The following is a 27426-nucleotide window of genomic DNA, read 5'->3' as shown; positions in this document are numbered from 1 at the left end:
AGATTGGAATACAGCACTGTTTCCTCAGCTGATTACCAGATATAGTAACTTTATTTTTTTATGAGGAATTTATTCAAATTCCAGTTCATTAACATACAGTGTAATATTAGTTTCAGGTGTACACTCAGTGATTCAGTACTTCCATACATCACCCGGTGCTCATCACAAGTGCCCTCCTTACTCCCCGTCATCTTATCTCACCCATCCCCCATCCACCGCCCCTCTGGTAAACATCAGTTTGTTCTCTATAGTTAAGAGTCTGTTTGGGGGTTTGCTTTTCTCTTTTCCTTTTTTCCCCCTTCGGCTCGTTTGTTTCATTTCTTAAATTGCACATGTGAGTGAACTCATATGGTGTTTGTCTTTCTCTGACTGACTTATTTAACTTAGTATAATACTCTTTAGGTCCAGCCATGTCCTTGCAAATGGCAAGATTTCATAACAGTATTACTCAGCCATCAAAAAGAATGAAATCTTGGCATTTGTAAGACACACACACACACACACACACACACACACACACACACCATATTTTCCTTGTTTATTCACCAGTCTTTAAATACCAGAATCACCTCAGCTCAACAAGATGCCCTCAACCTGACAGCAGTACCAGTAACTCACTATGTGAACTTTTCATTTGAAACCATCCTCTTAAATGGCGATGACTACCCAGCATATGAAGAGTTATTAGTATAGAATGTGCCAAAAGTAGGATTGAAAGTTTATCTGTTTTGATTTGAGGAAAAATAAATTATTCAGTAGAGGTAGCAACACTAAAACTATCACAGCTTTTGTTTCATAAGGTTATGTACATATTATATGTACTTTTACATAAGTTTTTTTTAAGTAGAAATATCTACTACTCTGGAAACTACATAGTATTAACGAGATGAGAGAACTAACCTTTTCATTGGTTTAATTCACTTTTATTAATAACTGAAAGTCCCACTGATAGGTACCAAAACATGTTGCTGGCACATATTTCTACTAACTTTAATGTTCACATTTAGATAAATTCTTCTTTTAAAGATTTTATTTATTTATTTGAGAGAGTGAGCAAGCAACAGAGAACACAAGCAGGGGCAGGGGCAGAGGGAGAAGTAGGCTCCCCACTGAGCAGGGAGCTTGATGTGGGGCTCCCAGAACTGAAAGCAGACACTTGACCGACTGAGCCACCCAGGCACTCACATTTAAATAAATTTTTAAACAGGAAGAAAACCTAGTATCTTTCCAAAAAGACACAACATTTAGTCAGTCATCAACTGAACTGGTAATACCAAGTATTTAAAATATACCAGGTATTTAAAAATACTAAAACTTAGGGCACCTGGGTGGCTCAGTGGGTTGAGCCTCAGTCTTCAGCTCAGGTCATGATCTCAGGGTCCTGGGATCGAGCCCCACATCAGGCTCTCTGCTCAGCAGGGAGCCTGCTTCCTTCTCTCTCTCTGCCTGCCTCTCTGCCTACTTGTGATCTCTGTCTGCCAAATAAATAAATAAAATCTTAAAAGAAATAAAATAAAATACTAAAACTGAAAATGCAGAATCCATATATATCCTATCTTACCCATTAAAAATTTGTTAACAAGATTTTCAATGTTTCTATTCAAAGGAGAAGGACACAATAATGTGTTTTCTCTGGTTTCTTTTACCATTATTTTAAACCTTAAATATTCTAAATACATAACAATTTCAATATCTTCAACCCATAGGTTTAATTCTATCTGAAACTGAAGGTAAATTTTTAAATTACAATTACAGAAAAATCATGTTATTTTAACTTACTTTATTAATTTCACAATTTTATGGTTATTTTCTATGTTAAAAGAAATATTATATCTAAATAATGATCTGATCATCAGATCACCATTTTACAGATTATGGTCTGTCTACACCAAAGTTCCTTCGAACATTTGTCTTTCTCTAAAGTTCTTTAAAATTTATTGAGCAATCTGTTTTTGTTTTTAATTTTCACTTCCTTTAATTCACACAGTACTCTGTAATATACACTGAAATGGTTACATTTATTCCTGTTTTACAAATGAGGAAACTGAGGACCAGGGAAGTTAAGGACACAGGTTATGCTGTGTGACTATGCATCATACTTTTTTACTTTCAACTACATTAGGATATTTCGGATCCACGGTTTATTCCTTTTTGTTAAAACAAGAATTTTGTCATTTTTAATCATTTTCTAGGACTTCTGTAATCGAGAACATGCAGAATGGTTCCACATTTTTTCAATTTATTTATTCAACACTGGCTGCACCACTTACCTGTGATCTTGGGTAAGTTCTTAAACATTTTTTACTTCAATTCCCTCATCTGAAACTATTGTGGAGATTAAATAAGACGAGATGTAATTATTATTTAGAATAATGTCTGGTTCACAAAAAGGATTCAATAAATATTGGCCTGTATGTTTTATTTTAATCCTCATTAACTCACTAAAAAATTAAAATTGAGGCATGGGAGCTTATTTTATACTTCAACTTGTCTCAACATTTTTACATTCAGGTCAAAATTCATGATCTCTTTCCACATTTCTCACTATCAAGACAAGAATGCATCTGATGATACAAGGCTGTACTGGCACTTCCAAGACCCTTGTACATAGCTTTAGTAGAGAATGCTCAAGAAACAGATATTCGATTCATTTTTCCAATGCCTTATTTCAGGTAAAACCTGAGCTCCTGCATTCAGGATCATTTAACTTAATGCTTTATATAAAATCAGATAGGAAGAACCATTAAGTCACAGCTCCTGATGACCAAATGATAAAAGAAAATGTAAACCACACACATCCATTTTAGTATTCCACACGCTAGATGGCAGTACCACATAAAGCAAAGCGGGAAGCGAGAATGCCTCAAACAGGAAAATCGGAATAAACTGAATACATCTTTGCATACTGCAAGAGATTTTTTTTTTTCCTTCTTACTGAAAAATGTTTCATGAAATGTGATAAATCTTTGTGTTTGGAGATGAGACAACAGGGAGAAGTGCAATTATGACAGTAAATTCGCAGAATTTAAAACTGCATGGAGGAGTTAAGATGGCAGAGTAGGGGGACCCTAAGCTTGTCTCCTCCCACGAATACAGCTAGATAGTTATCAAATCATTTTGAACACCCACGAAATCAACTGGAAGTCTGAGAAGACCAAAAAACTGCAAGTCTACATGTAGAAAATCAACCACCTTCTGGAAGGTAGGAGGTACAAAGAGTTGCATTAGGGGAGATACAGCCGTATGTAGAACAGCAGGGAAGGGAGCCTGCTTTACAGAGTCTACCACAAAGTATCATGAGCAGCACAGCGCAAAATCTGAACTTTTACAGGTCTGCTGTAGTGGGAGACGTGCCTGGCTTAAATGTGCTTAGGTAGCAAAGCAGGGCAGAAGCCCACGTGTGACAGCGTGGTCTGAGGATCCCCTGGGTCGCAAGAAGAATGGGTGGCACCAATGTGCTGCACTGTTCTCAGGCATAGCAGCAAGAAAGCTGCCTGAGAACAGCAAGTCTTGGTGCCACAACTGGGAACCACTGTGGGGTCCTGCCATCGCTTTCCTGAGACAAGCCGGCCAAAGGCAAAAACATGTGCAGATCCACACACAGGAGTCTCTAAAATTTGGAGTTTGGGAACTCAGTCGCATGCCTCATATAAAAAAACCTGGATAAAGTCAGGGTGAACACAGAGTTCTGGCAGAAACTGGGGGCATAACAGTGACTGAATTACAGAGCTCATGGAAGAGCCGGGGATGCGAACTTTCAGCACTGGCACTGGAGAGCAGGGTGCCCCGGTATTCATCCTTCCTGACAAGGCTGAGAACCTTCAAGAAGGAAAACAGCATCACCTAGTGGAGGCCAGAATGGTTTACACCAAGCCGGGCCATGCTCTGCACTCTAGGGGCACATTCCTACCAGGGTAAGCCCACCTGAGAATCACAACAGGCCCTTTTTCCAGAAGACCAGCACAAACAACTCACTGGCACCACCAAAGCTACTGATCATAGGGTGCTCCAAAGCTTCAGCTCTAGGGGAAACAGGATCTAGCTTCCTTTTTACTTTTATTCTTTTTTCTTATTTTTAATTATAAAATAATTAAATTATAAATACTTTATTATAAAAATTCATTATAAAAATATATAATTTATAAATTTATAAATTTTTATTTTTTCATTTATTTTCTTATTTTTAATTATTTTTAATTATTTTGTTATCAACTTAAATATATATACTTTTTACATTTTTTTAACTTACTTTCATTTTATTTAATTTTATTTTGTTATTTTGAGATTGAGATTCTTTTAACAAGCAAACCAAAATACCCCCAGGATCTAGGTTTTTTTTGATTGTTTGTTTTCATTGTTTGAGGTTTTTTGTTTGTGTGTTTTTTTCTTTCTCTCTTTCTTCTCTTCTTTTGTGGATAAAATGAAGAGATGGAAAAATTTACCCCAAAAGAAAGAACACAAAGAAGAACTCATGGCCAAGGATTTAATCAATACAGATATAAATAGTATGTTTGAACTAGAATTTAAAACGACAATTTTAAGTATACTAGCTGGGATGTAAAACTCATAGAAGACACCAGAGAATCCCTTACTACAAAGATAAAAGAACTAAAATTTACTCAGGCCGAAGTTAAAAATGCTATAACCAAGATACAGTTCCAAATGGAGGCCATAAAAATGAGGATGGTGGAAGCAGAGAAAGGAGAGAATCAGTGATATAGAAGATAAAATTATGGAAAATTACAAAGCTGAAAAAAACAGGGAAAGAAAGGTAATGGACCATGAAGGTAGACTTAGGGAAATCAGCAACTTATTAACTTAGTAACATTTGTATCACAGGGGTCCCAGAAGATAACAGAGAAAAGGGGGCAAAAGTTTTACTCTAACAAATTACAGATGAAAACTTCCCTAATTTGTGGAAGGACACAGATATAAAAATCAAACAAGCACAGAAATCTCCCATTAAATCAAACCAAAGCTGAACATCACCAGGGCATAAATTCACAGAATGCACAAAGAAAGAATCCTAAAAACAGCAAGGCGGAGGCAGGGGAGGGGGAGGAAGAGTCCTTAACCTACAAGAGAACACAGATTAGGTTCTTAGGAAATCTGTCAGAGAAACTTGGCAGGCCAGAAAGGAATGGCAGAAAATATTCAAAGTGCTGAATGGGAAAAATATGCAGCCAAGACTTCTTCATTGAGCAAGGCTATCATTCAGAATAAGAAAGATAAAGAGTTTTCCAGACAAACAAAACCTAAAGGCATTCCCAATCAGTAAACTGATCCCGGCTAGAAATTTTAAGGGGGGAACTCTTTGAGTGGAGGAAAAAAGACCAAAGCAACAAAGATTAGAAAGGAACAGAGAACATCATCAGAAACACCAATTCTACAAAAAACACAACACGCAATGCGCTAAATTCGTATCTTTGAATAACCACTCTGAATATATATGGACTAAATGCTCCAATCAAAAGATATAGGATATTAGAATGGATTAAAAAAATCAATAAAAAATAAGATCCATCTATATGTTGCCTGCAAGAGACTCACTTTAGACCCAAGGACACCAGCAGACTGCAAATTAGCGGATGGAGAACCGTCTATTATGCTAATGGATGTAAAAAGAAAGCCAGCGTAGCTATACTTATATCAGACAAAATAGATTTTAAAACAAAGACTGTAACAAGAGATGAAGAAGAACATTATATCATAATTAAGGGGTCTATCCATCAACAACTGTAAATATTTATGCCCCCACCTGGGGAGCACACAAATATATAAATCAATTAGGAATAAACATAAAGAAACTCCTTGATAATAAGACAATAATAGCAGGGGAATTAAACACCCCATTTACAGCAAAAGACAGATCACCTAAGCAGAAAATCAACAAGGAAACAATGACTTTGAATAACACACTGGACCAGATGAACTTAACAGATATATTCAGAACATTTCAAACTAAAGTAGCAGAATACATGTTCTTTGCAAGTGCACATGAGCATTCTCCAGAACAGGGAGATCACATACTGGGTCACAAATCTGCCCTCATCAAGTATAAAAAGATCAAGATCACACCATGCATGTTTTCAGACCACAACACTAGGAAACTTGAAATCAACCACAAGAAGAAATTTGGAAAGATCACAAATACTTGGAGGTTAAAGAACATCCTACTAAAGAATGAATGTGTTAACCATGAAATTAAAGAAGAAATTTTTAAAAATACATGGAAGCAAATGAAAATGAGAACACTTTGTCCAAAACCTTTGGGATGCAGCAAAGGCAGTCCTAAGATGGAAATATACTGCAATAAAGGCCTACCTCAAGGAACAAGAAAAGTCTCAAATATACAACCTAAACTTATACCTAAAGGAGATACAAAAGAACAGCAACTAAAGCCTAAAGCCAGCAGAAGAAAGGAAACAATAAAGATTAGAGCAGAAATAAAAGATATAGAAACAAAACAAAATAAAACAAAACAAACAAAGAAAAAAAAACCCACGAATGGTTCTTCAAAAGAATTAGTAAAATTGATAAACCCGTAGCCAAACCTATAAAAAAGAGAAAGGACCCAAATAGATAAAAATCACAAATGAAAGAGGAGAGATCACTACCAACACCACATAAATACAAATAATTATAAGAGAATACTATGAAAAATTATATACCAAAAAACTAGGCAACCTGAAGAAATGGACTAGTTCCTAAAAACCTACAAACAAGCAAAACTGAAACAGGAAGAAATAGAAAATTTGAACACACCCATAGTCAGCAAAGAAATTGAATCAGTAATCAAAAATCTCCTCACAAACAAAAGCCTGAGCCAGATGGCTTCCCAGGGGAATTCTACCAGACATTTAAAGAAGAAAACTGTGCCAAAAAAATAAAAATGGAAGGAAAACTTCCAAACTCATTCCATGAAGCCAACATTACCCTGATTCTAAAACCAAAGACCACACTAAAAAGGAGAATTACAGACCAATACCCCTGATGACATGGATGTAAAAATTCTCAATAAAATAGTATTAAATTGAATTCAACAGTACATTAAAAGATTTATTCACCATGATCAGATGGGATTTAGTCTTGGACTGTAGGCGAGGTTCAAGATTTCCAAATCAATCAATGTGATATACCACATTAATAAAAGATATAAGAACCATATGATCCTGCCAATAGATGCAGAAAAAGCATTTGACAAAGCACAGAATCCTTTCTAGATAAAAACTTCAACAAAGTAGGGATAGATACAACATACCTCATTATTGTAAAGGTCATATACAAAACACCCACAGTTAATACCATCTTCAGTGGTGAAAAACTGAGAGCCTTTCTCCTACAGTCAGGAACAAGACAAGGATGTCCACCCTCACCAAACTATTTAACATAGTACTGGAAGTCTTAGCCTCAGCAATCAGACTAAGTAAATAAATAAATAAATAAAGGCATCCAAATTGGCAAAGAAGAAGTCAAATTTTCACTATTTGCTGATGACATGATATTCTATGAGAAAACTCAAAATACTCCATCAAAAAATTGTTACAGCTAATACATGAAATCAGCAGTTGCAGGATATAAAATCAATGTGCAGAAATCTGTTGCATTTCTATATACCAATAATGAAAAAGCAGAACAAGAAATCAAGGAATTGATCCCATTTGCAACTGTACCAAAAACAGTACGATATCTAGGAATAAACATAATTAAAAAGGTAAAAGATCTATACTCCGAAAACTATAGAACCCTTATGAAGGGAATTGAAGAGGACAAAAAGAAATGCAGAAACATTCCATGTTTATGGATTGGAAGAACAAACACTGTTAAAATGTCTAGATTATCTGAGCAACACATTTAATGCAACCCCTATCAAAATACCACCAGGACTTTTCACAGAGCTAGAACAAACAATCCTAAAATTTACATGGAACCACAAAAGACCCTGAATAGCCAAAACAATTTTGAAAAAGAAAAAGCTGGAGGAATCATAATTACAGATTTCAAGCTGTATTACAAAGCTGTGGTCATTAAGACAAAATGGTACTGGCACAAAAACAGACACATAGATCAATAGAACAGAACAGAGAACTCAGAAATGTACCCACAACTATATGTCAACTAATCTTCAACAAAGCAGGAAAGAATATCCAATGGATAAAAGACAGCTGCTGCAACAAATGGTGCTGGGAAAACTGGAGAGCAACATGAAACTGGACCACTTTCTAATACCTCACACAAAAATAAATTCAAAATCTATGAAAGACCTCAATGTGAGACAGGAAACCATCAAAATCCTAGAGAAGAACACAGGCAAAAACCCCTGTGACCTCTGTCGTAGAAGTTTCTTACTAGACATGTCACTGAAGGCAAGGGAAACAAAAGCAAAAATGAATTATTGGGACTTCATCAAGATAAAAAGCTTTTGCACAGTGAAGGAAACAATAAAACTAAAAGGCAGCCTACAGAAGGGGAGAAGATATTTGCAAATGACATATCTGATAAAGGGTTAGTATCCAAAATCTATAAAGAATTATCAAACTCAACACCCCCCACCAAAAAACGATAAAAATCCATTTAAGAAATGGGCAGAAGACATGAATAGACACTTTTCCAAAGAAGACATCCTGATGTCTAATAGACACATGAAAAGATGCTCAACATCACTCATCATCAGGGAAATACAAATCAAAACCATGATGAGATACTACACCTCAGGTCAGAATGGCTAAAATTAACAACACAAGAAACAACAGTGTTGGCGAGGATGAGGGAAAAGAGGGCCCTCTTGAGCTACTAGTGGAAATGCAAACCGCTGCAGCCACTCTGCAGAACAGTTTGGAGGTTCCTCAAAAAGTTAAAAATAGAACTACCCTACAATCCAGCAATTGCACTACTTTTGGTATCTACCCAAAGGAAACAAAAATACAGATTCAAATGCACCTGATGTTTATAGCAGCATTATCAACAATAGCCAAACTATGGAGAGAGCCCAAATATCCACTGACTAATGAATGGATACAATGGAGTATTACTCAACCACCAAAAAATGAAATCTTGCCATTTGCAAGAACATGGATGGATCTAGAGTGTATTATGCTAAGTGAAATAAGTCAGACAATGACAAATACCGTATGCTCTCATACATGGAATTTAACAAAGACAACAGATGAACATATGGGAAGGGGGAAAAGAAGAAAAGGAGAGAGGAAAAAAAGCCCTAAGAGACTCTTAAAGACAGAGAATAAACTGAAGGCTGATGGAGGGAAGTGGATGACAGATGGGTTAGATGGGTGATGGGTACTTAAATAGGGCACTTATTATGATGAGAACTGGGTGTTGTAAGTAAGTGCAGAATCACTGAATTTTACTCCTAAAACCAATATTGTACTGTATGTTAACTAAAATTTAAATAAATAAAAAAGTGAAAATAGTCTTTATAACTAAGAAACAGAACTTAAAACTACATGTAGTTTTACATAAAACAAAAAGCTCTTTCTAAAAATTGCTTATCTTTTTCCTTTTTTTTAGGGTTTCAATTACTCTAAACAAAACATAATACAACACTTACATACCAAAACCTGCAGCCTTTGTTCAAAGCACTATTTAGCAGAAATATGTCCAAACTTCAATGCACTTATTAAAAAAACAGTGGCTAAAAATGAGTATCAACAATACCTACAGAGTTTTATTTCTCTCAAGAAAAGCATATATAAAATAGTATTAATATCTGACAAAGTTGATTTATGATAATACTAGTTTTCCAACATCAAGCTAGTGCATACATATTGGTTATTCACGGACTCTTCCAAGAAAAAATAAAAAAAGAAAGAACTGAACTCTGAATTCAAGAAACAAACAACAACAACAACAAAAGTAACAAAACAAAAAATGCGAAATAGTAAAAAGTATGCTCGGAAATTCATAGTAAGAGAGGAAGGAAGAGTTGGAGGAAGAAAAGGAAAAAAGGGTGAATGTAGAAAGGAAGAGAGAAAGAAGGAGGCAAAGAGAGACAAGAGAAGGGAGGGAGTGTTTCCTAATGAGACCAAACTTCAAGAATATCTTGTACAACTTACACCCATAAATTTGAAAAACCTATATAAAATAGATAATTTTCTAAGAAAATACAAATGAAAAAAAACTGGCCAAAGGACACACAAAAGAACCAGTCTAGACTTAATAATCAAATCATGTATTAAAATGGTAAAGGTTAAGTCCTTGAACAGAAACCAGGCCAAAAAGGTTTTAATGGGAAAATTCTACTAAATCTTCAAAAAACAGGTTAATTCCCATTTCCACAAACTTTCAGGGTATTTATTTTTAAAACGAGATGTGACCATGAAGTGCACCAAACTCAGTCTAGTGGACAAGTACGATATATAGGTCAACATCACTAAATATTTTAAAATATTTAAGCCAGCAGATTGTGTCCCAGGAATAAAAAGATACTTCAACAATCTATTTCTATGACCAGAGCAATTCTTTGTACTAATTTTTAAAGACAGTGTATTCATGCTCTATTATTAAAGATTAATAAAGATATTAAAGTAAGGACATGACATGATACACCCTCTCTTGCCTGTGTTATTATATCCTTTCTCCTCTTTACCTTGTCACATCACCAGTTCATTTAAATCAAGCTCAGAGTTCATCTACAACCCATAATAACTGGAAGGAACCTTAGCTGTCATCTTTTTAGTATGAAGACAAGAGAAACAAGGCTAGTATCAACCGGCAATCTCCCTAGTGGTCAAGACAGTATGGCACGATGAGAACATACCAACAGCTGGCCACACCCATTCTACGCCACATCAGAGTAACTTCTCCTCAACAGGACAATGCCACCTTTCATCACAGGTTACACCTGAAGATATTAAACTAAGATTTCAAAGGGAAAGTCAGATAATTTGGCTAAGGTCTGCCAAAAATGACTTAGAAATAGGATTTGAACACATATGTGCAATCTAAAGCATATGATTTGCCAAACCACCAGAAAAAAATACACGTGGGCTTGAGAATTATTTTATATTGTACAAATTAAATCAGAAACGAAGGAATGCTTGAGGATGCTCAGTGCCTATTCTGCTCTCAAAAGGTGGAATACATGATTTAGATCTACTCTGTCCTTCAAAATGAGGGAGAAACTTGTTAAACATTCTATTTTACAAAAAACATATATGAGGAAAGTCACAACCCTTTGCTCTAAGCTTTAAACATTGAAGTCATCTTTCTATTCCTAAAGCATTCTTTCAAAAAAAATCACAACCCTTTGCTCTAAGCATTAAACATAGAAGTCATTTTTCTACTAGCAAAGCATTCTTTCAAAAATTTTAACTATTACCTTTTTTCCTACAAGTTCTTCCAATTATTTTACACTTACATTTAAGTTTTTTTCTTACAGAAACAGTATCTTGCTCTGTTTAAACTCTATCAATATAGCAAGAATAATGTTTCTACTTCAGTAAATATTCTACATGACTTTAAGAAACTGCATAAGATTTCCCTGTATGAATTATCCATAATTTACATAACCCATTCCAACTTCTAAACATTTATATTACTTATTTTCTTTTAATTTTTTTAAGTTTATTTATTCATTTAAGTAATCTCTATACCCAACAGGGGGCGTGAATTCATGCCACCAAGATCTAGAGTCATGAGCTCTCCAAGAGCCACAACTGAGTCAGCCAAGCATCCCACATTTGTATTACTTCTAACTTTTTACTATAGATGATGTAATGAATACTTGGATAGTCTTTTGAGACTTGGCCTTTATTCATGATACCCCAGTCTCCACTAAGAGAATTCCTATAATCCTTTAAAATATCAATCAACATCTCCTCTGCACAGCATTTTTCTGTTGCTTCAAAATAGTTAATTTCTCCATATTTATTGAATATATATATATGTACAAATAAATGAGGACATGAAATTAACTCCAGGGTAACATAGCTTGATTCTAATACGTATAATTATCCTTCTACAGTTTAGTCTTCCATTTAAATTTAAACATCTCAAAAGAAGAAATAATGTTGTCCTATTTTTTTTAATCTTTCCGACATACAGTATTCTGTCACAACACTTCCAATACACAATAAATGTTTGTTAAATGACTGACTCCCCAACATATCTAACAAGAAACATCACAAAGATGTATCTTCCATTCAAAAGCATTAATGAGCCCCTGCTACTGAAAGACTGTGCTGAGTCCTACAGAAATAAAAAGTGAGACATATCCTCCAAAGAGTTTACAATTGGGAATACCAAAAAATAAATAAAAATAAATCAAGTGGAAACCATGATATAAAATATACAACTTGAAATGAAATCATGCCATTTGCGACGACATGGATGGAACTAGAGCGTATCATGCTTAATGAAATAAGTCAATCGGAGAAAGACAACTATCATATGATCTCCCTGATATGAGGACATGGAGAAGCAACATGGGGGGGTAGGGGGATAGGAGAAGAATAAATGAAACAAGATGGGATTGGGAGGGAGACAAACCATAAATGACTCTTAATCTCACAAAACAAACTGGGGGTTGCTGGGGGGAGGTGGGATTGGGAGAGGGGGAGGGGGCTATGGACATTGGGGAGGGTAAGTGCTATCGTGAGTGCTGTGAAGTGTGTAAACCTGGCGATTCACAGACCTGTACCCCTGGGGATAAAAATACATTATATGTTTATTAAAAAAAAAAAAAATTGGAAGGGGAGGCGAACCATAAGAGACTATGGACTCTGAAAAACAACCTGAGGGTTTTGAAGGGTCAGGGGTGGGAGGTTGGGGGAACAGGTGGTGGGTAATGGGGAGGGCACGTTTTGCATGGAGCACTGGGTGTTGTGCAAAAAGAATGAATACTGTTACGCTGAAAAAATAAATAAAATGGAAGAAAAAAAAAAAAAAGATCTGCCATTGGGGCACTTGGGCCATTTGGGAAGATGTAGGGCCCTAAGGGACTTCTGTGTGCTCAAGGAAATGTAAGCAAGACCACACAGACAAAGGACTGTAGACTAGAGGAATCTGGAGAAGGCAAGGATCGAGAGCAGCTCCTAATTGCACAGCCCCAGCACAGGCTGGCTGAGAGGGGCTGCCCTCTGCATCCCACACAGAACATGTCAACGCTCAGCAAACCCAGCCAGTCCCTGTGATCAGAAAGCCACAGGACCCTAGTCTTTCTGGAAGTGGGGAAACTCCCCTCTGGCTCCAAGACCTGAAAAGCATGCATTCCCTCCGTCATTCCTTCCTGGATCCAGTATTGTGAGGTCAGGCTTGCAGAGACCTTTCAGTGGACACCACCAGCATGGTCACAGAAGGTTCACAGGCCACACCCCAGGACAGGCAAAGAAGAAACGGCTGTGAGGCCTCCTGGGGGTGGGGCGATGCCTAGCTGGGGGTTTTCTGAGCTGCTCACTCACTGCTGTCCTAAGAACAACACAGCGGAGGCAGATTTGTGATGTGGGATGGAACAGCAGGCACTGTGCTCATCCTGCTGGGGTTTTCAGAACCGTACAATATGCTTGATTGAAAGGCTCTTTTAGGAGCTTAATTTTTTTAACATTAAAGAATTAAGTCAATAATGTCCCCCCCCAAAAAAATAAAATAAAATAAAATAAAATATACAACTTGCATAAACTAGCAAATTTAAAAAATAAACTTAGAAACAACTGTCAGTATTTTAAACGCATATACCCTTGATCCAACTAAACATCTAATATGATTTAATGTATATACTCCCATCAATAAAACCTGGAATATACATCAATAAGGAACTGATTAAATTATGGTATAACAATAAAATGAAATACTGCATAACTGAAAATAATGAAGTTAATCCAAATTACTAAAATTAAAAAACATATCCCAGATACACCTTCAAGTAAAAAAAAAAAACTTTCAAGACAGTATTTATAGTACCAATCCATCTATATTTTTAAGTTATAGATAGCTAGATAGATGGTTATAGTTGGAGCTGTATGTAGAGATACTGCTATATGCTTTATAAAAAATTCTACCCAGACACATAATAGTTAACAAGAGAGAACATAAAGGGAATTTTAACTTGCATTTGTAAATGTCATCATCTTTTTATTTGCTGTTTCATTTTATATATATACCATAATAATATAAAGAATATATTCTTACCATACAAGAGCAATATTTAGATGTTGAAAAGAACCAAAATATTAAAAAAGCTTTTTTAAAGCAAATTTTATTTTTCAAACATAAATTCATTTGTCCATTTATTCAACAAATACTCATCAAATGATTTTTAATGTGTCAGGCACTACTCTAGATGCTGAGGTGGAAAAAAACAGAATAAATAATAGTAAGATAATTAGCATGCCAGACGGTGGAGAAAAATAAGGAATGTTGGTGACCAGGAGCTACAAGGAGAGAAAGTACTCTCTCTGGGAAGATAACATTTCAGCAAGTATTCAGAGGGGAAGGCAGTAAGTTAAGTGGATATCCAGGGAGAGGAGCTTTCCAAGGAGAGAAAACAGAACGAAGTCCGAACGTCCTGAGAAGGGAGCCTGTATACTGGAGCAAAAGCAACTGTGGACAGGATACTATGACTCAGGGAAGGAGAAGTAAAAGAAGAGATGAGGTCAAAGAGATTAAGGGCAGATCTGATAATTCCTTTTAGGAAATGTTAAGAAATTTGACTTCTACTATGGAGAAGATGAGAAGTAACTGGAGGGTTTTGAAAAAGTGACATGATCTGACTTATATTTAAAAGACACGTTCTTGCAGTTGTGCCAAATAAGGCTATGGAAATAATCCCCTTAAAAAGACCACAGCAGATAGAAGAGAAACAGGTAAGTAGTCAGATTTCCTTTATTTTAAAAATTTTACTTATTTATTTTAAAGATGCCATTTTTTTTTAATTTATCTTAAATACAGAGCCAAGAATTTTGCTGACAGACTGAATGTGAGGTGTAACAAAAAGAAAGTCTGAGATGACTCCAAGGTTTTGTCCCGTCTTAGGAACTGGAAAGACGGGTTTTACTATTTACCAACATGGACAAGACAGCAAGAGGAGCAGGTCTGAGAGGAGACTGTTCTAGGCATGCCAGATCTGAGATGCTGATTAGTCGTTCACATGAAGATGCTGAGCAGTCAGCTATGCAACACTAGAATTCAAAGAGGAGATTATGAAAATTTCCTCTGTATATTATATGATAATAAAATTACTGGCTCAAATGAACTCCTAATATTTAAAGTATTTCATAAGCAATTGTGTTTTACAATCTAAACAAAAATGAAAATCATAATTGATATTAGATTAATAAAACTTATTGCCATTTTATAACTGAAAGTCTTAAACATGACTTCGTCTAGATTTTAAAACTTTAGTGTTCTGTGACATCTTCTAGGACACAATGGCTTACTACAGTTACATATTTTCTGTATGTGAGTAGAAAGAGCTAGAAACACAAACAGAAGAAATCCATAAATCTAGGAGAAATTCCTAAGATCAGGCTGAAAAAAAGAAAGTATGCAAACTACAAACTGTCCCACATTTGAGACATATTAAAAAAACAACTGAGTCAACAGGCAGTGTGACTAACCTACAGGGATACAATAGAGCTGCCAAGCATAAAGCTGATGACCTATTCCAGACACATTTAACAAAGTTTTCATACTTATTTACTCCTTAGAACATATTGTCAATCTTATATTTAAAAATAAGTTAGGGGGGCGCCTGGGTGGCTCAGTGGATTAAGCCGCTGCCTTCGGCTCAGGTCATGATCTCAGGGTCCTGGGATCGAGCCCCGCATCGGGCTCTCTGCTCCGCGGGGAGCCTGCTTCCTCCTCTCTCTCTGCCTGCCTCTCTGCCTACTTGTGATCTCTCTCTGTCAAATAAATAAATAAAATCTTAAAAAAAAAAAAAGTTTATAAAAATAAGTTAGGATTCAAGGCACCTGAGTGGCTCAGTCAGTTAAGTGTCTGACTCTTGATTTCAGCTCAGGTCATGTTCTTAGGGTTCTGAGATCAAGCCCCATATCAGACCCCAAGCTCAGCATGGAGTCTGCTTGTCCCTCTCCCTCTGCTCCTCTCCACAATCATGCTCATTCTCTACTTCTCTCAAATAAATAATTCTTAAAAAAAAAAAAAAAAAAAAGGTAAGGATTCCAGGAAAATGGTGGAATAGGAAAGCACCAGGAATCTCCCATCTAAACAACAGCTCCCTAGATAGCAGAATCTGGCAGAATCTGCCTGATGCAATTATATATTTTGTAATTCTGGAGTCTACTGAAGGTCTACAACTTCCAGGGAAAGGTCTGGTTAGTAATTTGTGCTAATTTCAGTCCATTTCAGCTCTTAGCACAGTAGCAGCTAACCATGCCCAATCCCACAGCATTCAAGGCAACCATGCATGCACTGAAGGAGCAGAATCAATCAGATCGGGGTAGGCAAAAAGATCGTGTTCCACAAATATCAAAGAATCTGTGCTCTGATCCCTAATTGCTGCTTCTGATCTCAGAGGGGCAAATAAACAGGTAGATGGCCAGTGTTGTTAAACCTCCCTATGCTGCTGCAAGAACCTAACAGCTGAAGCCACTTCCAAGAAATTTAAAAAGGCTATATACCCTTTTCCTCCTTCAATTTTGTTTCCCCTCCAAGGAAGCCAGACATTAGACTAAACATTGAAGAGGAACTGCATATGTGGGAAAAATTAGAAAGTGTCATATGATCAGGGAAGGCAAAGGCTCACAGAATATCTGAGAAGACCTCCAGTTTTCACCTCAGGCTAATCCTTGGCACTGAGTAGGCCTACAATAATGCAGAAGAAAGAAGGAAGAAGGAAGGAGGAAGAGGAGAACAAGAAGAAAAAGAAAAAGAAAAAACAAAATCTGGGGAAGAGGGATAAGAACTCATTTTCAGAATTACCACATTATTACATTAAAATGTCCTATTTGAATCAACAAAGCATATAAAGAAACAGTAAATTACGGCCAATTGAAAAGGCCATTCAAAACAAAGCAATAGAAACTCTTCCTAAAAAAGTGATGGTGGATCTACTAATAAAAGACTTAAGACAATTGTCTTAAAGGTACCCCAAAAACTAAAGAAACATGTGGAGAATATCAAGAAAAAGATGAAATGAACCAAATGGAAATATCAACAAAGAGATATACAATCTAAAAAGGCAGTGTGGGGGCACCTGGCTGGCTCATTCAGTGGAATACACAACTCTTGATCTTGGAGTTGTAAGTTCAAGCCCCACATTGGGTGTAGAGATTACATAAAAAAAGAATTAAGGGGGCACCTGGGTGGCTCAGTGGGTTGAGCCTCTGCCTTCGGCTCAGGTTCTGATCCCAGAGTCCTGGGATCGAGCCCCGCGTCTGGCTCTCTGCTCAGTAGGGAGTCTGCTCCCCGCCCCCTCCGCCTGCCTCTCTGCCTACTTGTGATCTCTGTCTGTCAAATAAATAAATAAAATCTTCAAAAAAAATAATTAAAAAGGATTGTGTGCCTTAAAGTATAATCACTATGATGAAAATTTTATAAGAGGAAATTAAGGGCAAATATGAACAGACAGAAGAAAGAATCAGCCAACCTGAAGATAGGACAATGGAAATTATTGAGTCTGAGGAACAGAAAGAATGAAAACAAGAGAACAGAGTCTAAGGGACCTATGTGACACCTAAGAGACCTATGCGGTTCCATCCCATACACATTATGAAAGTTTCAATGAAAACAGAGAAACAAAGGGGCAGAGATAACATATAAATATATAATGGCCGAAAACTTCCCAAATTTGATTAAAAACATGGATAGAAGCTAATAAACTCCAAGTAAGATGAACTCAAAGAGACTCATATCAACACACATGAGAATCAAACTTTCTAAAGACAAATAGAGGCATACCTCATTTTGTTGTGCTTCTTGGATACAGTGTTTTTTAAAAACTGAAGGTCTGTAGCAACCCTGCATCAAGTAAAGTTTATTTATGCCATTTTTCCAGCAGCATTAGCTCACTTTGTGTCTGTGTCAAATTTTGTTAATTCACTCAATATTTTAAAATTTTTTATTATTATTATATTTGTTATGGTGATCTGTGATCCATGATTAAGACCTGTTGAAAGCTCAGATGGTGGTTAGCAATTTCTGCAATGAAGTATTTTTTAATTAAGAAATGTGTATTTTTAGACAATGCTATCATGAACTTAACAAACTACAGTATAATGTAAACGTAACTTTCATATATACTAGGAAACAAAAATTCATCTGACTCACTTTATTGTAATAATCATTTTTTTCCCATTTTATTTATTTTTTTCAGCATAACAGTATTCATTGTTTTTGCACAACACCCAGTGCTCCATGCAAAACGTGCCCTCCCTATTACCCACCACCTGTTCCCCCAACCTCCCACCCCTGACCCTTCAAAACCCTCAGGTTGTTTTTCAGAGTCCATAGTCTCTTATGGTTCGCCTCCCCTCCCCAATCTCCATAGCCCCCTCCCCCTCTCCCAATCCCACCTCCCCCCAGCAACCCCCAGTTTGTTTTGTGAGATTAAACATCTTCCTAGGAACAATGGCAAAGGCAAGGGAAGCAAGGGCAAAAATGAACTATTGGGATTTCATCAAGATCAAAAGCTTTTGCACAGCAAAGGAAACAGTTAACAAAACCGAAAGACAACTGACAGAATGGGAGAAGATATTTGCAAACGACATATCAGATAAAGGGCTAGTATCCAAAATCTATAAGGAACTTAGCAAACTCAACACCCAAAGAACAAACAATCCAATCAAGAAATGGGCAGAGGACATGAACAGACATTTCTGCAAAGAAGACATCCAGATGGCCAACAGACACATGAAAAAGTGCTCCACGTCACTCGGCATCAGGGAAATACAAATCAAAACCACAATGAGGTATCACCTCACACCAGTCAGAATGGCTAAAATGAACAAGTCAGGAAATGACAGATGCTGGAGAGGATGCGGAGAAAGGGGAACCCTCCTCCACTGTTGGTGGGAATGCAAGCTGGTGCAACCACTCTGGAAAACAGCATGGAGGTTCCTCAAAATGTTGAAAATAGAACTACCCTATGACCCAGCAATTGCACTACTGGGTATTTACCCTAAAGATACAGACGTAGTGATCCGAAGGGGCACGTGTACCCGAATGTTTATAGCAGCAATGTCTACAATAGCCAAACTATGGAAAGAACCTAGATGTCCATCCACAGATGAATGGATAAAGAAGATGTGGTATATATTGTAATAATCATTTTATTGTGGTGGCTTTGGACCAAGTCTAAAACATCTATAAGGCATGCCTGCACAATGAAAGAATCTTGAAAGTAGCAAAAGAGAAGTAACTAGTCACACAGTTGACTAGTCACAAGGGCTCCTCAATAAGATTATCAGGTATATTATCAGAAACTCTGGACACCAGAAAGCAGTGGGCCAATATATTCAAACTGCTAAAAGAATGTAAGTGTCAACCAAGAATACTACCTCCAGCAAAACTACCCTTCATAAGTGAGAGACAAATTAAGACATTCCCAGTTAAACAAAAGCTAAGGAAGATCACTGCCAATATACCGTCTCTGCAAGGAATGCTAAAAGGACTCCTGCAAGTTGAAATGAAAGGACATTTGACAGTAACTCAACCTCAGTAAAGGTAAATCTGTGGGCAATTATAAAAACCAGTATTATTGTAACAACTGTTTGTAACTCCAATTTTTTTCTATATGACTTCAGAGATTAATATTTCCTTTAAATTGTGAGTATAAAAGCTAGTACTGCTAGCTTTTTCAGTTTATAACTACACATTTTGTTTTCAATATAATTTAAGAGGCTAATGCATTTAAAAAATTATTAGTTTATGTTTTTGGACACACAAACATATATACATAACTGTAACACATTTATAACTGAAAGGGATGGGGACCAAGCTATAAAGGACCATAGTTTTTGTATGTCATTGATGTTAAACTAGTATAATTTTAAATTAGAGTATTATAACTTTAGGATGTTAAATGTAATCCCATTGTAACCACAAAGAAAACAGCTTATATGCAAAATATATGAAAAAGAAATGAGAAAGGAATTTAAACATTTCACTAAAAATAAATCAACTAAAAGCAAAAGACAGTAATGCAGAAAATGAAAGACAAGAAATCTATAATACATACAGAAAAAAAAGATAGCAAAATGATAGAAATAAGTCTTTCCTTTTCAGTATTTACTTTGAATAGAATGGATTAAACTCTCCAACCAAAAGACAGAGATGGTAGTGGCACCTGAGTGGCGTAGTGAGTTAAGCACCTGACTCTTGGTTTAGGCTCAGGTCATGAACTCAGGGTCATGAGATTTAGCCCTGAGTCAATCTCCGTGCTCAGTGGCCAGTCTGCTTGAGAGTCTCTCTCCTTCTCCCTCTGCCCCTCACATCTGGGTGCTCACTCTCTCTCTCAAATAAATAAATCAGGGGTGCCTGGGTGGCTCAGTAGGTTAAATATCTGCCTTCAGCTCAGTTCATGATCCCAAGTTCCTGGGATTGAATCCAGCATTGGGCTCCCTGCTCAGTGGGGAGTTTGCTTCTCCCTTTGCCTCTCCCCCTACTCGTCATTGCTCTCTCTCTCTCTCTTTCACACACATGCACTCTCTCCCTCTCTCAAATAAAATTTTTAAAAAATGAAAAATAAAATAATCTTTAAGAAAAACAAGAAATAACAATGGTTGGCAAGAATATAAAAAAAAGAAACTTATACATCGTTGGTGGGAATGCCAATTGGTGCAGTCACTGTGAAAAACAGTACAAAGTCTCCTCAAAAAATTAAAAATAGAAATACCACATGATCCAGTAATTCTACTATTGGGTATTTACCCAAATAAAACAAAAATAGCAATGAAAAAGATACATGTAACTCTATGTTTATTGCAAGATTATTTACAATTAGCCAAGATATGGAAGCAACCAATTATCCATCACTAGATGAATGAGTAAAGATGCATTAAATATATACACATATACACATACATACATACATACAATGGAATATCAGTCAACAATAAAAAGAGGAGTGTAATTTTGCCATTTGCAACAACACGGATGGACCCACAGGGTGGTACACTAAGTGAAGTAGTCAGACAGAGAAAGACAAATGTTGTATCATTTCACTTATATGTGGAATCTAAAAAACATAAAGAAAAGAAAAAACAAATGGACTCTAAAATATAGAGAACAAACTGATGGTGGCCAGAGGGGAGAAGGGAGGTAGGGGGAATCGGTGAAATAGATAAAGGGGATTAAGAGGTATAAACTCTCAGTTATAAAATAAGTAAGTCACGAAAATGAAAAGTACAGCGTTGGGAATACAGTCAATATAATAACATTGTTGGGTGACAGACGGTGACTGCACTTACTGTGTAATGTATAGAACTGTTTAATCAACATGTGTAAACCTGAAACTAATGACTCTGTACGTTAATTGTACTTCAATTAAAAAATGACAGAGATGACAGAATGAATTTAAAAGACATATCTACCTATATGCCATCTAGAAGACTATCTTTGGATCAAAAGTACAAATAGGTTATACAGAGAAGTCCTAAAACTCAATCAAAAACAAAACAAAACAAATTCAAAAATGGGTAAAGGATTTGAATAGACATTTCTTCAAAGAAGATACACAAATGGACAATGAACACATGAAAAAATGTTCAACATCACTGATCATGAAAGAAATAAAAATTTTAACTTACTCATTAGTATGGAAAAATGTTCAAAGATCGCAAATATATGGCCACCCAGAACTTCATCTCTTTTAAACATTTGATTTTAAGTATCCAATGGTGATATTCTCTGTATATCTATGCCCCATCATGCCATGGACTATCCACTCTCCATCCTCTCTTTACTGTTGTAAGCAGAGTCAGTAGTGTCTTTAAAGATAATCAGACTGAGGAACCAGGAATCAAGGGGTAGAAATTGGGGTGGGACCATTCAATATGACTCATAGTGACTCACTAGCAAAATTTGTGCTTCCTGTCCCCACAGCTGTATGCTCTACTACCCTAAATGTCTTAGTTCCAAAGGGAGGTACACTTCTACCAGAAGACAAAGTAACAACCCCCCTGACCTGAAAGTAACTGCCACCCGGCCACTTTGGGCTCCTTATGCCTCTAAATCAACAGGCCAAGATGTGAGTTTTGGCATTAGCTGGGATCCCTGACTACTGAGGGGAAACTGGGACTGCTACTCTACTACAGAAGTAAAGAAGAATACATCTGGAATACTGGAGCTCCCTTAGGACATCCCTTACTACCACTACCCAGCCACTGAACACAATGGGAAATTACCAGAACCCAATTCAGGCAGGGCTATTAATGGCCAGATCTGGAATTAAGATATGGGTTATCCCACCAGGTAAAGAACAAAACCAACTGAGATTCTTGCTCAGGACAAAGGGAATATAGAATGAGAAGCAGAAGAATGCAGTTGTAACTCCAGCTACAGCCACATGACCAGTTATACAAGCCAAGACTATAATGCCATGAATATGACCTTCTTATTTTGCTCTGAATGTGTGCATGTGTGTGTGCATGTGCAAGTGTGTGTGTGTGCGTGTGTGTGGCATAGTAAATACCTGTTTTCTTCTCTTATCACCTTACATAAGATTTGTATCATTGTACTTAAGTATTTTTAACTTTATATTATAGTATTTAAGTTAAAGGATAGTATTGAGTTAAAGTTAATGAAGAGTTAATTACCCAGGGACTTGGTATCCTCTTCTAGGAAAATGCTTAGAATGTTTTGGTTGTGAAAAATAGTTGATCATGATGCTAGGCAGAAGCAAGACCTTCGGGGCGCCTGGATGGCTCAGCGGGTTAAAGCCTCTGCCTTCAGCTCAGGTCATGATCCCAGGGTCCTGGGATCGAGCCCCGCATCGGGCTCTCTGCTTGGCTGGGAGCCTGCTTCCTCCTCTCTCTCTGCCTGCCTCTCTGCCTACTTGTAATCTCTATCTGTCAAATAAATCTTTAGAAAAAAAAAAAAAAAAAAAAGAAGCAAGACCTTCTTATTTATTAGAGACTCAGAATGGTTTAAGGAATGCCAAGTTGGCAGGATAGACTGTGATATTTAATTTTATACATTAACTTCAGGTCAGACATTATTCCAAATAATTCTGTGAAGTTATCTTTTAGATGAGATTAACATTTAAGTCAGAAGACTGAGTAAAGCAGATTGTCCTCCCTGATGTGGGTGGGTCTCATCCAATCAGCTAAAAGTCTTTAACAGAAAACAAAACAAAATTAAACTAACCTCCCTTGAAGAACACTCTCTACCAGCAGACTGCCCTTGGACTCAAACTACAACATCAACCCTTCCCTTGCTTTTCAGCCTATTCTGGAGATTTTGAACTTAACCATGCCTCCAATCACATGAACCAAGTCCTTAAAAAAAACTCTCTCTCTCTCTCTCTCTCCACACACACACACACACAAATTGGTTCTGTTTCACTGGAGAACTCTAATATAGCCATATTTTTAAACAGTAATAAAATAGACTCCTTTTTTTAAAAAGGCTTTATTTATTTATACGACAGTGAGAGAGCACAAGCATGGGGAGTGGAGAGGGAGAAGTAGGCTCCCCACTGAGCAGGGAGCCCAATGTAGGGCTTAATCTCAGGACCTGGGATCATGACCTGAGCTGCAGGCAGATGCTTAACCAACTGAGCCACCCAGATGCCCCTAGACTCCTTTCAAAAAAGACTGGTGGGTACCAGAGAAAATACTGAAATAGTCGACCACCAATGATCCATACAATTACAAGGGCGATGCATCACACAGGAGAAGGCCATTAGCACTCAGCTCCAGTGCTACGGTTAATATCCATTCTGACCGGTTATTATACTCGGGGTTTTTAGTATCACTCTTTTTCACACTATAAATATGAATTCCAAGTAACCTCAATGTTCAAGTCAAAGCTATGAAACTTACAGGGGAAAAAAAAGACAATTTCATAACTTCAGAGAAGGGGAGCAAATCCTTAAATATGACAGAAAAACTATAAGCTAGGGGCACCAGCTGGGTGGTTAAGCTTCTGTCTTCGGCTCAGGTCATGATCCCAGGGATGGAGCCCGACATTGGATTCCTTGCTCAGCGGGAAGCCTGCTTCTCCCCTGCCTGCCACTCCCCTGCTTGTGCTTACTCTCCCTCTCTTCCTGTATCAAATAAATAAATAAAATCTTAAAAAAAAAAACAAAAACTACAAGCTAGATTTCTGCATAGAACCACACAAAATACATAAAATAAAGAACAAAATAAATGAAGCCTGTACAATGAGAGCAGCATAAAGTGAGTGTAGTAACATGCCACAATGTGGGAAATACAAAAACAATATAGGACTAGACGCGACATGAAAGAACATCTAAAATATGTAGAGCAGTCCCAGGAATGAATAAGAAAAATATAAGCAAATCTATAAAACAAAATGAGCAAAAGACCTGATCTAGATTTAAAACAGAAATCTCAAATGTCCAACATTTGAAAAGATGTTCAACTGCATTAAAAATCAAAAGACTGCAAATTAAAATACAATGAGAGAGACTTACATCTCCATCAGATGGGTAAAAATTAACAAGTACCAAACAACCAAAAGCTGGCAAGGCTGTAGGACAGCTACTGTCATTTACTGTTTAGGGGAGTATAAATTTGTAAATCACTTTAAAAAATAGTTTGGCTTTACTCGGTAAAGCTGGACATGTTGGATCTGCTATCACCTTGAAATTCTACCCCTAGGTATATACCATGAGACACTCCTGCGTATACGCACCAGGCTATGTATACAATAGTGTTTACAAAAGGCCAAAACTGACGACCCAAATTTCCAACAAACAAACAAAAAAAGAATGGATAAGTTACTTGTGTCATATGTTCACTGTAGATTAACATATAGTAACAAACTGAACCAACTATAAGTGCAGATATCTACAGGGACCAGATTCACGATGCTGAATGAAAGAAGAAAGAACACACTCAGTAATGAAGCCTACCCAGGGTTGAGAGTTCAACCTACCCGCAGTGCCCCTGGTCCTTCTTATCATGTCCTACCTTTTTACCATAGATCTTATCTTCTTGGCCATCCTGTTCTTTAAGAATGCATCTTTGGTTTTGGTTGTGGTTGTTGCTCACTAATACAACCAAAGTACCTACAACAATGCCTGGTATAATACAGTACTTAGTATAGTACTCAGTAAGTATTTGCTGAATGGACTAGGATAATTCCAATTATTTAAGTTCAAGAACAGGCAAACTAAACACCATATTGAATAGGGATATAGATAGTAAAACTATAAAAAATTAGAATGAATACTATAAAAGTCATGGTATAAGTAATCTTTAGAGTAGAGAAGGCAAATGCAACAGAGGAGGACACCCAGGAAATTTCTATCTCTTAGCCTGGGGTTTAAAATGTATACATGTATGTATAATAATATATATATGCATATATTTTATAAACATATATATATTTATACACATGCTATACCTCACAATAAGAAAAAATATTGAGAAAACCTCCATTAGTACATCTCCCCCATGCTACGCCACTCCACTCCTACTCTGATTTAACCATCATTACTCTGACCCAACCTAAGAGTCAGGTAACAACTAGAATGCTTCATGCTAGAAAACAATAGCAAACTTTGTCTAGGAATCTAAGAGAAATGCTAAGATTTATACTGATCCTATTATACTATTTCCACTTGAATTAGGAGTCATCACACATCAAGTATTAGTCAACAGAAAAAAATAAAAGTTTTCACATCCACCAACAAGACATCAATAGAAAAAAACTACTTCTAAGTATTACCTCTCAGATACATAGATTTAAAAAAAAAGAGAGATACAGAAAAGAGCAGAGATATAGATATACCTTAATTCAGTATGTAGGAAATATTTCAAATATACCTGTATGCTGCCAAACTCAACGTTCTCATAATGGAAATGTGCACATTCAGCCATCTTCGGAAAGTGACCTTTAGTGAAGGGTAACCTGAAGTACATGAAACAACTAAGTGAGATGCAAGATACTGGAACAGTGAAAATTGCTAAGCCTAAGGAAAAAATAAAATGGGTTGGAGAGCTCATGCAAGCAAACTATTTAATAAGCACATGCGCATGAGCACACATATATCCACACAGAGCTTTCCAGAAATACAGTGAACCAAATGAAAATTACACTTAGAGCGCAGGTCAAACCAAAATGAATTAAAAAAATAAATAAAAATAAAAAGCATCACTACACTCTCCTATCCTTGACTCAAGGCAAGGCCCATAGAAAATCTATGCTTTCAGTGAATGTTACGAAAACTGTGAAGAGCCAACTGCTGATCAGAAGCAACATTCCCAACAAAATATAAAACCAGATTTTACCTGTGAATGTTGTCGCAGCCCATCAGTCCTGGATTAGTGGGTCTGGATGCAGAATGAATATTTTTATCTTTGTCTTTTCTCTATTTACAATGAAAACACAGCTGCCTAACCCTCTGCCAGGTGAAAAGATGGCTTTTCTGGTTTTGTTTTTTAATACCAACTTCATGGGATGGTGGGGGGGTGGGGTATTAAGGCTTCAGTTGGGAAGTATGGAATGGTTTTTCTGTTGGAAACTGAAATGGAATACCTTCAGATATTTTATATAGGAGTCAACTACTAGCATCCAATTCAGGTTTTCTCAAAGGCAGAGCTGAGATATAGCAATCCCATAACTCAAACAACAGGCTGATTTTTCTAAATGAGTGAGAGCATGTATTAAGGGCACCAAGACAGACACACTTGGATTGTTCCTGTTGAACAAACAAACTCTAACAGCCAATGACATAAAGTTGTACAAGAACAAAATTAAAGTATATTTTTAGACAAGCAGATAATCTTCAGATCTATTCCACTAATTGTTAAGTCATAATTTAGGCTTACAGTATAATTTAATGTATGGACAGTAAGAGCATATTTAGTAAGAAATCTAAAGAAAAGTTTTAAGAGAACTAAAAAACTGATTCCCATTTTAAAAATTCACTTAAAACCCATGGTACAATTCCACTTACTTTTTCACATGTTTAACCTTCATACTGGCTGTACTGCCACATGTCTTAAGACTAAGATCTCCAGGGATCTCTGGAACATCAGCTCCTCTCGCCTTAAAAAAAATAAAAACAAAAGATTTAGGACTATTCCCTCAGTATAAATAGGTTTTAAAAAGCAGATTATAATTTTAATGTTTCTGCTGCCTGTACCAACAGCAATACATACTAATAATCTCTTCTTAAAACTATAACTTACTTGAGTCTTGATTTACTAAGAATAAGGAAAAAATATTCATCCAATTCAAATACTTAACTGCATAAGAAAAAATTTTCTGTAAAATATGAATTATTATACTCTTAAAATCAAGTTTCAAAATCAGCTGTTA

At 36.5% G+C, this 27426-nt stretch overlaps 1 protein-coding gene across 4 annotated transcripts in view; it reads right to left on the bottom strand.

Moving 5' to 3' along the window:
- ARHGAP32 (Rho GTPase activating protein 32) overlaps positions 1-27426 on the bottom strand; it is a 306642-nt gene that overhangs the window by 149816 nt on the left and 129400 nt on the right. For 2 of the 4 annotated variants that reach the window (XM_046015295.1, XM_046015298.1), the window contains exons 3-5: positions 27062-27153; positions 26394-26435; positions 25929-26013 (exon numbers count right to left, since the gene is read on the bottom strand). In XM_046015295.1, the coding sequence (XP_045871251.1) occupies positions 25929-26013; positions 26394-26435; positions 27062-27153 (219 nt within the window). Of the gene's footprint in view, positions 1-25928; positions 26014-26393; positions 26436-27057; positions 27154-27426 lie in introns of those variants that run through there. The other 2 variants (XM_046015297.1, XM_046015296.1) reach the window with 2 other exon arrangements.

Source organism: Meles meles, chromosome 8, assembly GCF_922984935.1.
Source record: "Meles meles chromosome 8, mMelMel3.1 paternal haplotype, whole genome shotgun sequence".
Lineage (NCBI taxonomy): Eukaryota > Metazoa > Chordata > Mammalia > Carnivora > Mustelidae > Meles > Meles meles.
This window is presented reverse-complemented; position numbering and strand designations above follow the sequence as displayed.